This window comes from Microtus oregoni, unplaced genomic scaffold (assembly GCF_018167655.1).
Source record: "Microtus oregoni isolate MIOR12 unplaced genomic scaffold, Mior012 000077F_ref0000221, whole genome shotgun sequence".
NCBI classification, from domain to species: Eukaryota; Metazoa; Chordata; class Mammalia; order Rodentia; family Cricetidae; genus Microtus; species Microtus oregoni.
Window position 1 is genome coordinate 1,626,812 of NW_024544029.1, and position 13,034 is coordinate 1,639,845.

At 46.0% G+C, this 13,034-nt stretch overlaps 1 protein-coding gene and 1 long non-coding RNA gene across 3 annotated transcripts in view; one reads left to right on the forward strand and one right to left on the reverse strand.

Moving 5' to 3' along the window:
- Window positions 1-989: 989 nt before the first annotated feature.
- LOC121441376 lies at window positions 990-7,696 on the reverse strand. Its single transcript, XR_005973455.1, has 4 exons — window positions 7,609-7,696; window positions 2,411-2,555; window positions 1,575-1,780; window positions 990-1,278 (listed from the first exon to the last, which is right to left on the reverse strand). It is a non-coding gene; the product is annotated as an uncharacterized LOC121441376 (long non-coding RNA).
- A 461-nt stretch (window positions 7,697-8,157) lies between these two features.
- Window positions 8,158-13,034, forward strand: part of Ano6 (anoctamin 6) — a 166,589-nt gene continuing 161,712 nt past the window's right edge. For both annotated transcript variants that reach the window (XM_041642689.1, XM_041642688.1), the window contains exon 1: window positions 8,158-8,343. In XM_041642689.1, coding sequence (XP_041498623.1) covers window positions 8,271-8,343 — 73 coding nt within the window. In that variant the 5' untranslated portion in view covers window positions 8,158-8,270. The remainder of the gene's footprint in view (window positions 8,344-13,034) is intronic.

A 13,034-nucleotide genomic window follows, 5' to 3' on the forward strand; every position in this document is an offset into this window, starting at 1 on the left:
CCCACTTATATAAAGTTGCTTTGTTTATACTCAACAGAAGGTTGTGTGCAGGGCAGGGGAGATTACATAAACAGCACAGAGTTTCAGTTCTTCAGGGGAAAAAAAAAAGCTGTAGGGATCCATTAAACAGCTGTGTGGATTATGTAATGCTTCTGAACTGCACACACAAATGTTGAGGTGATCACTTTTATGTTGTTTTGTTGTTTTTAACCAAAACAAACAACAAAACCCCTTCATGTTCTCCTCCAGTCTCTTTTCAGTGAGTTGGTTGTATTCTCTCTTCACAGGTCTCCAGCCTCCTGTTACTCATTTACCCCGAGGCAGGGACCCAGGATGGCCATGGTATTGGCTTTAACAGGGTGATGCTCAGAGGCTGCTGGGCAAGGAGTACTGTCCTAGACTGAGAACGTACTGAGCTGGTGCAGGTACATCAGGGTACAGAGAACACACAGAGCGTCCACAGTCCCTGTGATTTCCTCTCCCAGGAGTCTGGAGCCCTACAGCCTGGTTGCCAACATGAGCATCATGGGTCTTTTAGTTCCTTACCCTTCATACTTAAGCAGAGGTGCCAATAAAGACAACCCAGAGGTGGACATGTATAGTTAATAAATATCAGAAATGTGGATGCTTCTGCCATGAAGAGGCTTGGAGCGCTTAAGAAACACAGTAAGAATTGCTGAGTGAGGCCACTGTGGAGGAGAAAAAATTCACATCAGACACAAAGAATGGAATGTATCAGGGAGAGATCTGGTCTCTAAAGCAGACGGAGGGAAGATTAGTGGAAGTGGCACCTAGGATCACCACTAGGAAGGTGAGTAACCAGAAGAAAGCTTCTCAGCCCTTCTGAACCCATGCCATCAGGGTGGGGCTCAAGATCACCCAAGGCTCAGAGGAGGCATGGAGACACCCCAATATTTAGTCTTCCAATCCATGACCATGAGGGGTCTTGTGTTAGTTCCTTGCAATAAAAATGTGGCTGAGTCATAATTCCTTTATTGAATAACATCTTGTTTTCTTTCCAAATTCAGTCAAGAAAATATTTAAGAAGGCATGGTAGAATATTCCTATAATCCGTAAGAAATCCCTTGGGACACTAAGGCAGAAGAATAGAGTTTGAAGCCAAGGCCAGCTTAGGCCAAATGAAAAGGGCCGATATCAAGAAACTCAAAACCATTATAAATAAAAGGGCATTTGACACCTGACCATTCATCTGGAGCCTTTTGGGCAGCTTTCTTCCTTATCCTGTGAAGTCTTTGGTGATTTCTTCCATGATGATCTCTAGGGATAGATGTGTAATTATTGAAAATAGTGAATAAAAATCAATACATCAATAAGTGGTTCTTTATAATTATCTATGAAGAAGACTATGTATAGATTACTCACAAAGAGAAACAGTACCATTTCAAAAGTAGAGTTCTATAAAGTAAGTTAGGGAAGGGACAGAATAATCCAGGGGTCAGGAAACGTTCTCTAAAAGGGCCAAGGGATAAAGATTTCTGATGTGTAGGCCATAAAGGCTCAGCAAATGAAGTAAAGGTGCAACGAAGGTCATTCTGGGAATTGAATATACTCACAAAGATGTGTTTCTTCTGAGTTGTAGAACACGTGTAAGCACAGGCCCAAGGTTCAATCCCCAACCGTCAGAAAGAAAAGAAACACACATTCTCCGACAGTAGCCATGTGTTGGGGCTCACAACTACAGGGTCACACTCAGGTGGCAGAGGCGGGAGATTTGATGCAAATTTGAGGCCATCCTGGTTGTATTACTATTTTTCTATTGCTGTGATAAAATATCATGACTGTATTAGTCAGGAATTTCTAAAGTAACAGAAATTATAGAATTAAACTCCTTTATCTATCTATCTGTCCATCTATCTATCTATCTATCTATCTATCTATCTATCTATCTATAGTAATAGGAGCGGCGGGGCTGCGTCCCCAGCACCCCGGCTGCCTGGCTAGCTTATGCCCCGAAATAACTACACAGACACTGTATTCTTTTAAACACTGCTTGGCCCTTTAGCTCTAGCCCTTACTGGCTAATTCTGATATCCCGATCAACCCATCTCTAATAATCTGTGAGCACAGGTCTTACCTGGAAGATTCTAGCCTACGTCCATCCTGGGTCGGAGCTTCATCGCATGTGTCTGCCCGGGAGCAGGGCATGGCGTCTCTTCTGAGGCGTCTGCTCCCGAGAGGAGAGCTGTCGAGTCTGAGCTCACTTCCTCTTCCTCCCAGCATTCTGTTCTGTTTTCTCCACCCACCTGTGTTCTAACCTATGAGGGCCAGCCAAGCAGTTTCTTTATTTTTTTTAACCAATGACCTTCCTCCATCATCTATCTATCTATCTATCTATCTATCTATCTATCTATCTATCTATCTAGAAAGGTGATTTATTGGAGTTACTTACAGGCTGTGGTCCAGCTAACCCAACAATGGCTGGCCATGAAAGTCTAAGAATCCAGTAGTCAGTCTCCAAGGCTGGCTGTCTCAGCTGGTCTTCTGTATACACTGGAGTCCTGAAGTAGGCTCTAATGTTAGTAAAGGGAGTGGACCTGGAAGCAAGGTGAGAGCAAGCAGACAGGATCACAAGATTCCTTCTTTCATGTCCTTATCTAGGCTTCCGTAGAAAGGGTGGCCCAGGTTAGACCTAATATTAAAGCTGTGCCTTGTTACCTCGAAGATCCAGATTAGAAATAGACTTTCTCACTTCAAGTTAAGCAGAAATCTCTCACAGGTGTACCCTCCATTTGGGGTTTTAGTTAATTCCAGATGTTGTCAAGTCAACCAGGAATAGCTAACACAATGACAAAAGGCAGTTTACAGAAGAAAGAGTTTATTTGGTTTTTTGGATCTGGAGGGAGAGTCTTAATGGTGGGGAGGTATGGCAACAGGGGTCCCGATCGGGAGCCTGGGAGATCACATTTTCAATTTGCACGGGAAGCAAGGAGAGTCAATTAGAAGTGGGGAGAGGTTATACACTCTCAACACCCACCCCCAGTGAGGTTCTTCCTCCAGCAACCTCTGCCCTCTACTGGTCCCAAACCCTTCCAAAAGGCATAACCATCTGGGGATGAGGTGTTCCAGAACCTGAGCTTACAGGGTGGGCATTTCTCATTCAGACCACCACATTGGGCTCTATAGTGAGATCCAGGGCAGTGGAGACGAAATCCTGAGACTCTGTCGTAAAACCAAAGCAGAACAAAGCACAGCTCCCATTGGCCAATGGAGCAGAGTTGCGCTCTCTGAGATAAATCCACATTCTTACAGCCAATTGATTTTGGACAAATGTGTGGAGAACACACTGTGGGAAATGACAGTCTCCTAAATGCTCTTAGAACAACCGGATATTCATCTGCAGAAGCATCAAATGGGATTCAGATCCACATCTCATCTCGCATACAAAGGTCAACTCAAACTGCTTAAAAGACTCAAGAGTAAGACTTAAAACTGGAAAGTGGTCTTAAGACCTCAACAGGCAACTATCAAAAGCAAGTCCACAAATGGATAATAGGTATGTGAAAACATTCTGAACAATTCAAACTAAACACTAAAAAAAGGCAATTAAAATGAGCGCACGTCTTTGACAACGACTATTATTCAAAAAGACAAAAGGAAAGAAGTGCCAGGGACAGAGAAGAGAACCATTTGAAGCAACTGCTCGCAGTGTAAATTGGTAATGCCACTGGGGAAAACAGCTTGGAGGTTCTGCAAAAACTGAAGACTAAAACTAGCACACGATCCAGCAACCCCCAAACTAGGTCCATATCCAAGAGAGATGGGATCAGTGCCAGAAAGTACCTACCCTCATGTGTGCTTTTGGTGCTAGTCACAACAGTCAAGATAGCAAGTCAAAAGCCAGGTGCAGTATCACATGCCGTAATCCCAGAGGTCCTGAGGTAGGCATAGGAAAATTCAGAATTCTACATATAACAATTCAGAATTCTGCACTACATAGCAAGTTCAAATCCAACCTGGGTCACCAAGTGAGACTCCTATCTTAAAAACAAAACAAACCCCCAAACCACTGTTAGGGTGGTGGTGCCTGCTTTTGATCTCAGCAACTGGGAGGCAGAGGCAGGTGAATGTCTGAGTTCAAGGCCACCCTGATCTACAGAGCAAGTTTCAGGACAGCCAAGGTTATACAGAGAAATCTTGTCTTGAAAACCAAACAAACAAAAAACAAAACAAAATCCCTAAACAAACAAAAGCCTGAAGACATGGCATATACATAATAGAATAATCAACCTGTAAACAGGTGGAAATGCTCTTTAACGTGATACAAAGAAACCTTGAGGATGTTAAACTCTGAAATAAGGAGTCACGGAGAGACACAGATGACATGATTTTGATTCCATGAACTGACTGAAACCAGATCTCGCTATGTTTCCTAAGGTGATGAAACTCCTGAGCTCAAATGATCCTCCTGCCTCAGCATACTAAGTGTTATGGCCACTGCAGAATTTGGAAAGGTCAATCTCACAAGAGCAGAGAATAAAGTGGAAGTGTTTCAGTTAGAAAAATAAGACCCAGAGATTTACAGTATCCACGGTGACCACAGTTAGTGCCTTGACTAACACACACACACACACACACACGCTTTTTAGAGGCAGGATTTCCCTGAGTTGCCCTGGCTGGAAGAAGCCTGGAGCGTTGGGAACATCACTACGTGCAGTTCTAATGGACCTCTTAATGCCTTGAGTTAGACTTGGAATCTTGTAGAATTACAGTGCTGCTTAGGGAGACACCAAAATTCTTGCCTTATCCTTCCTGATAAATGGTCCCCTTCCATGTTGTTGGTAACACTTAGTTCCAGTACCTTTTGAGGAACATACGCAGTCAAAGCTGCACTGGCATATAGTTACTGCTGATCTAAGTGGCACCTAAGTGGCATCTTCTCACCGTCCCAATAGGCTACATCCTCTTTGCTGCATCTCCTCGAAAAAGGCTACATCCTCTTTGCTGCATCTCCTGGAAACATTTGCATTGACTTTTCCTTCTGCCCAGAACTTGCCCTTCAGACGGTAGATGCATGCATTAATCTTACAGTTTTTCTGGGTCTTCCTATTCCTTGAAAGTCAGGAAGTCAGCCTCCTCAGTAGGAGTCTGAAGCCCCACCCCCAAGGTTATGTAAACAGTAACAGTTGGGGGAAGAGAGATTTCCTGGGTCTGAGTTGCTTGAAGGAGGTTCTGACCTGGTGAACCACACACAGGTCATTCAGGGAGCACCGGGAAGCAGAGCTCTCACAAGGAAGCTTTCTTTCCTCATCACCTGTGCGGGGGGGGGGGGGGGGGGGGGGATGGGCTCTTCAGTGATGCAACTGCCCTTAAGCCATTCATGCCCCAGTAATGAATTCCATAAGCAATTCCAATATGCAGAGTCCTGCGGAGGTGTTGCTTGGGTCTGCTGTTGGGCTCTGTATCTGATTTAAGGAGGCATTTGCTCATGCCTTTCCAGAAAAAGTCACACAAGAGTTACAGGATAAAAATGACAGGGTGGTTAAGAGCAGTGTAGCACCCATGCCAAGCAGTTCCCAGCTCCAGATCTGAGGGACCTGATGCCCTCTTCTGAACTCCTAAGGCACTACACTTAAATGCACTAATCCACACACACAGAAACTGCATACAAAAATAATTAAAAAGAAAGCTTAAATGTTAGAATTTTAAAACTGTAAAGTTATAAAAAAAAAATACAACCCTTTAGTCAAAGAGCATAGAAGGTTCAGTAGCTCCAGGGCCTCTGTTTCATCTGGTGCTGGTTTGACAAACTACGCTTTGACAAGGGGCAGAAGTCAAGCCAGGCCTTGCGGTTCACATGACTGAGATCACAGTTCTGTGCCTAGGCAGGAGTGAGATGTTCTTTACTCTTTATAGTCTGGGTGATTTGATTGTGGTCACAGAGAAACCCTGTCTCCAAATAAATAAATAAATAAATAAATAAGTAAAATAAAAATAAGAAGGAATTCAAGATAACAACTGTAGGGCTACAAAACCTCAGGTTTCAGAAACTTCTTTGAAATATAGAGGCACACTGAATGCCCATAGACCTCTCCTGTCTTGTCATAGTTAAATCTGTGGAGTGTCATCCGTTCTCTAGGGAAGGAGAAGTACCGACATTCACAGGCTGGGCCAACGAGGCATCCTTATGGCCGAAGACACATGAGGGAGAGAGTACTTGGTCTGGGTTCCTCACTTGGCAAAGCTTTGCAGAATCAAATATGCTGCACATGAGCATTTTCTCTCACAAACTATAATATAGACTGTCCTTTAGGGTGAAGGGTGTGGCTCCTAAACAGGCCTATTGGATTATTTTTGCTACATATATTGATCAATTGAAAAAAACAATGCATGAGAAGAACTGTAGGAATGCATTAGTGGATCAAATGGGGTATGCTAATAATAGACCCACAGCCGGCCTAAGTAAATAATTTAGTTTCCTGTGGCAAAAGCCATATCTACATAAAAGACTAGCAATGTCTCTGCAACATTTATCAAGAAAGACAGTACATGGAATCTCTAAAATCTGTTAAGGATCCCAAACGACTCACTGAAACTTATCTCAGCCTGAACCCCTAAGAATTTTCTAAGTAGGAACTAGCTTTGAGCAAAGTCTTGGGTTGGAAAACACCGAACATTTGCTGAGAACCGTGGCAGGTCACTGATGAGACTTGGAGTGTTGGAGGAAGGGGTGTGGGTGCCCCTCAGGACACACTCATAGTACAGACTCTGTCCCTAACACCATCTCTCGGTGTGGTTTCAGACAAAATGCTGGCCCGCTGGGCTGGGACTCAAGTGAAAGAACGGCAATCACTGGTAGCTTGAGACCGAAAAGACGACTGTGACCCATTTAGAACTCTATGCAGCGCCTAAAACGCACTGAGTAAGTATTTGCTGAATGAGGAACCTGGAAACTGCTTGAGTAACTCAAATGCCCCTAGAGCGAAGAGTTCAGTAAAGGCACCCCTCCCCCTCTCCCCTCCCTCCAGCTCTGTCCTGAAGACCAGTTTTGCTAGCTTCAGAATCCCCTGCTTCAGCCCTTGCAGTGCTGGGATAGAGGTCATAGTTGGGGTTACAGGCCACAGCTGGCTCTCCCTACGATCCCCCCATCTCAACATCTCCATAACTCTGCTAGTTTTTATATTAGAAGTGGTCTTCTTTACTAAAACTGTACCCTAAGAAGCAGGGATAGCGTTTCCTGGTCCTTTTCTGAAAAGTAATTTGCACTCTTTTAGTGCATATTGTCTTAGTGCATATTTGTGGTTATAGTCCTACGTTAATATTGATCTTGATTTTTTTTTCAAGTGAGACCATTAAAAATAACTATATGAGTACAGTGCTCCCCTAGCATGCCAGGGGTGCTGGGCTGGATTCCCAGCTTCTGAGAGGGGAAAGAGGAAAAAGAGTAAGCTCGTGAAAGAATAAAATACGCAGCAGAGTTAGTGTCATTGAACAGCGCTGGACCATGCACTAGCAATGGGCTCAGGACGCAAATGCTCTACCAGTCAGTAAGCTTCATCCAGCACAGCAGAAAAACGACTTTTCACCAGCGACCTTGATAGCAGCTCTGCAGACAAGTTACCCAAAGGCCCTGAAATTCTGCTTCCTTACGTTTCTGGGGCAGACTTCCTTCGTTCCTGCGCTCCAGACTCCTTGGGTTTTCAGAGAGGCATTCCTTCACTCTCCGCCTTCCTTTTTCCCTTTCATTTCTTTGTTCTTCCTGGTACTGTGGTTTCCCACATTGCCCTATAGGAGAGTTTACACGTAGCTGTGACGTGTTCGGCCTGGTCCCTGGCTTTGAGGTCTGATTTGCATCGCCAGCACCCGCTGCACCCCGCGTCCACTCAGTGCGATTGCTTCCACCGGCGGACAGCGGGCACTCCGTGCGCACGTGTAGTCTGCTCCACAGTAATCTGGCACATTCTGTCTCCTTGCCGTTCTGCAGAATAGTTTAAAAGCCCTTGCGAGCCCCTCGAAGCCCTCCTGTATCTGCAGCCGCAGCGCGTGCCGCAAGCGTAGCCGGGTGAACCCAGCCTATCCCCCGCCCCCCCCCCCCCCCCCCTTCCTCCTGGGCGCCCCAAACCGGGGCGGTTTGATCTGGGGCGGGAGTGGTGGAGTCTCTCTGAGCATGCTCAGTCGCTAGCTGCGCGGCTAGAGAAGCAGAGCGCGGGCGGAGCGCAGTAAACTGCCTAGAGGGCTGAGCGGAGCTTGCGGCCCGAGCCGAGTGGAGCCGAGCAGCGCCGAGCGGAGCCGAGCGCCGGTATTGGGGAGACATGCAGATGATGAGTAGGAACGTTCTGCTGAACATGGAGCTGGAAGAGGACGACGATGAGGATGGAGACATCGGTGAGTGCCTGGGGCTGGGGCGCGGGGATCCGGGGCGGACGCCTCTGCGCGGAAGCCAAAGCAACTCGGTGCCTTTTCCTGCGTCCGCTCCGGACGGTGTTGTGGGGTCCCTGCCCCCGGGTCCACGACACACCTGACTCGGTGCCGCGGAGGCCGCAGGCTGCACCTCACGCCGGTCCCGCCCGCAGCCCCGCACCGGCCCGCAGAGACAAAAAACAAAAGGGCTGGAGCGGCGGGCGCGGGGCAGGGACGCGGGGCGACGCCGGGCGGAGGACGGTGGCCCGTTTCCACAGGCCTCCTGCACGTCAAACCGTTCCTTCTCACGGCCTCCAAACACTTTACAAAGTAAATTTAGGAGTTGGGTGTGGCTTTTCCTTCCTTTCAGATTTTACCCACAAATCATTTAAATCAAAGGAATTTGATAACACCCCGCTCTAAGACAAACTTGGGGATTACACTCCAAGACTTACTCCTCGGCCTTGCGTTCTGACAGAGCGATCTCATCTCTGTGGAGAGAGCAAACAGTATTCCTTTTTTAATAGGAGAGAAAAGTGCGCACAGGTTGACCTCTTTGGCGCCTCACCCTGTTGAGCCCAAGTTTCTGATTTACCCGACTTGTGCAAAAGTTAAGGCTCTGCCCCTGGCCACTGCCAGGCAGACGATCTAGGATGCGACTGTTCTGTGGGATTGGATAATAAGTGACCATTACCTAAAAATACCACCCCGTGGGAGCAGCGTTAGAAAGTTACTCTCAAATGAACACCATCAAGTTTCTTAGGAAAATATTCTTGTCTATCGTCGTGAGGTACTCAAGTGAGAACCAAGCCGGAATGGACGTTGACATAAACAAGTGACTCAGTGTCATTACTTGGCTCCGTCAGATTTCAATTTAGAAAGAAAATCTCATTTGGTCTTAGTCCCTGTTATATGATTAGGTTACATGATTAGGCGTCATAGGTTCCTCTTCAGGGCCCAGCAAGAGGCTGGATTTGCTTTTAGTGCCCGATGTAATTCCGTGAAGTAAAACAGCAGATGCAGTTAAATTTCCTCTGCCTCTTCTCACCGACACCCCCCCTCCCCCAGTATTTAGATTGACATTTTAGTGTAGCTAGCAGACAGACAACCGATTTTGCCAGACAACAAATATTCAAGCGGGTTCTGGCGACTTTTGGTTGTTCTGTATCGAATTACACTTTTAATGTGGAGTGCAGTGACCTTAGTGTCAGAAACCGTTTGTCCATGTGTCTATGTCATAGAAATGGTAATGGTTGAATGTGCTTCCTTGGCGGTTACTGAAGTAGGCAGTGGTTTACAGGCGACTACACAGTAATTCTGATTTCCAACTGTTGGGGAGGAGGAGACCCTGGTGGGAAGAAGGTTGTAGCAGTAACCATGCCTCAAATTGTGCTAAAGCTCTCGATTAATGACTTCCTCGGTAGTTGTCACTACTCTGATAGTTGTGTGATCGTTGAAAGTATGATCAATTATCTGCATTTTCTGGTGAATTTCTCTTTATAATTCAGAGCGGGAAAACTACTCTGGCACGAGGCCCTGACGTCATCAAAGGCTGACCGCAAGCAATGAAAGTAAAACCTTTTTAACTAGATGATAGCATCATAGAGAAGTTTCACCTACACGTGTGAAGTCAAGCCTTCTGGGAGACTGGGTTATAGAGCTATATAAACAATTAATTCAGGTTGTTCTTGAAGCTGTTTGGTACTTGGGTGCCAGGTTGGCCTCCTTATGTGTAATAAACCAATATAGAGAATTAAAAGTGGTAAACTTCCCACCGTGTCTTTCTTGTTGGCTTATGGCGTGGCCACCGGAAATTATGCCTAAAAGGCATGCTGATGAATGAACCAACGGGCAAAGCTTGTTCTCTCCATTTCACCAACCAGCCACAGAAATCCTGTGTAGGCAGCAGTTGTGGGAGGGCCCTAGTGGAGTCCACTGTAATTGCAAGTGCTTGGTGCTGCAGAGAGCTGTCCTTGGCTGTCTCCACAAGTCCCCACCTCCAATTAACCAGTGAGCTGATTTCTTGATTTAGGAAGTGATAGAAATAAGACAGGTGGGATGAATTCATGGATAATGGCATCTGCCACCAAGCTCTAGGACCTGAGTTCAATTCCCGGACCCACATGGCAGAAAGAGGGCGCTAACTTCCACACGCTCTGTGACCTTCCTTTCTGCATTGGCACTCGTCCCATCCCCAACCCCTTAAGAAGTGATAGCCACAGCTTTTACAGCAGAATGTAGAAGCTTTTGATTAATACGTTTCTTTAATGCTTCTCATTCCTCAAATGGTTGTATAGTAGGTTTTTTTTTTTAAGTTTTTATTTTCTTGCATTGTCTATGGTTCAAACTCTGCCAAAGGAAAGTGGTTCTAGACATGGAAGCGATGAGGAAGAACTCAGGGTTCAGATGGATTGGCTTGATATGGAGAGCTGATTGGTGGGTTTGGCTTCCTAGTTAGGTTAGATGGTAGGTGCCTGACAGCTTTAGGTTTACCGTCTGTTTCTGATAGTTGACTTGGTGATGATGGTTCTCATCCTGATTATCATGCCCTTTGGGAAGTGGATAGAGGCCATGTGAGGTAATGGTCCGGCCATTCCTCTTCAGACTGTGTTCCTTTCGCTAACGCTGTCTTAGAAAGACTAACCTATCCATCTACTACTCCCTTGGTCCATTTCATGTTGAATCACACGCAGATCGAGGGCTGGTCTCTTAGACCTTGTCAGCATTCGCTGCACAGCCTTTCTGTGCTACGTGCAGGAGGGTGTATATTAGAACCAGGCCAAGATGTACCCCTTGCCCAGGATGGGGTCCCTTGAAACAGAACCCTTGTAGGGTGGCTTTATTGAGGTATATGCAAAACGGTGGGAGGGCATTTGTAGACGAGGTGGCCACACTGTGGAAATCTGGCCCATGCCGGTGCACAAAAGTCAGGAGAGGGTTTCCGGGGCACAGACCCAGGGGTGGGGGGGGGCATGGAGGGACTGTCCTGTGAAAAATTCTCCATGCATTTTAAACTCTTGATTCACCTGTAACTTGGGAACCCAAGAAAGATGTCATGGAATGTCTGGCACTTGGCTGCATGAAGGGAGGCAGAGGAGGGGGGAAATGGTCCTGAGTTTAGGGGTGTCTGCAGTGACCCAAGGATTAAGGAATATGAGCTGTAGTTTGCGGAGGGAGGGCCATTCTAACTATCTGACCCTGGCTGTCGCGCCTGGTGTGTGTCACTGTCCTGAGTGAAGGGAAGGATGGGCGGTGTCCTGAGTGTGGGCTAGCTGCTGGTGTCTGTTCAGTGGTCATTTTCTTGGCTGCTCTGGCTCAGACCATTGCTTTCTGCCCCACTTCCTCCCTTTCTCCTGACTCTTCCTCCTTCCAAGCCTGTGACAGACTCCTACAGATAATGCTGATAACCCCAGCCCTCCGCCGCTCCCAGGGCAGTTTCACATCCCCTGTTTCTTGGTTCTGTGTACTTGGCCTTCATCCTGGTTGTGCCCTTATTATCTCTACAATGGAAGTGTGAATTTCTTAGTGCTAGGGAGATTATGTAAAATATCTCAAATGTTTTATCTATTCATAAATTTAAAAAGTCATGTCTCTTTATCATCTTCCTCTAAAATGTAGGATGACTTTGAATTTTAAACCACTTTTAATTACTAAAAGAATGAGTAATTCATATATATAATATTGCTTATAAGTATCTTATTTACTTATTTTTATTTTGTTATTTTGGAGACACAGTCTCCTACAGCCAGGGATGCCTTTGGACTCAGTATGTATCTGAGACTGGCTCTGAACTCCCGCTCCTCCTGCCTGTGCCTCCTGAATGTTGGAATTGCAAGGCATGAGCCACTGTGGACTGACTCACTCCTGAAATGATTTAACATAATGCCTAGCGGTTTTATGGCTTTGTAGAATTCTCTTTTGTGTTATCTGAAGAACACATACACTCAGTTGTTCCGCTTCATTGCACCCTGAATTGCAGTCATCCATTACTAGCTCTGTAATCAAAGGGTGTGTTAGGAGACGTCCTGGTACGGAAATGGTACCAAGGAGACAGCATGTAACCTTGCTGATCTAGCTGTAGAGGGGTGTGGGCAGCTGAGCCAGCTGGGGAGGGATAAGAAGATAGGTGATGGGGATATGATTGCTAAAGGCACAATGGCTTAAACCCAAATAAACCCAGTACTAGCTTCAACTTACGTGACATTCGCGTGTGTGTAAATATATATGTGCACATATATGTGCGTGTGTATGTATATACATATGCATTTTTTAACAGAAAGATGAGAGTTTAAAACAGTGATCAGAGCCATTTTCCCATTCAGTCTAGTGTTCCACAGCTTGTCATGACTTGCACCCACATTCTAACTTGTAAGTCAGATAACAGCTTTGCAAAGGGTCCCTTTGTCTCTCCTCTCTTTGGCCACCTACTGCTCTGCATGTGACAAGAGCACCCTAAGAGAAGTTCTCTGAAAGTCCGTGTGAGGGCGGGGTTGCCACAGTGGCATGTGTTGCTGCTTCCTCATTTTTTTTCCCTTTAGAAGCCAAGACATTTAGCTCAAACACTGCTACAGACATTTCCATCGGAGATATGGTCTTAATGCTGACCTTGGTGGGAGATAAAAGTATTAATTATTGGGTAAGGTAGGGGATGATTGAACTCTGAGGTGGTCTTTGTA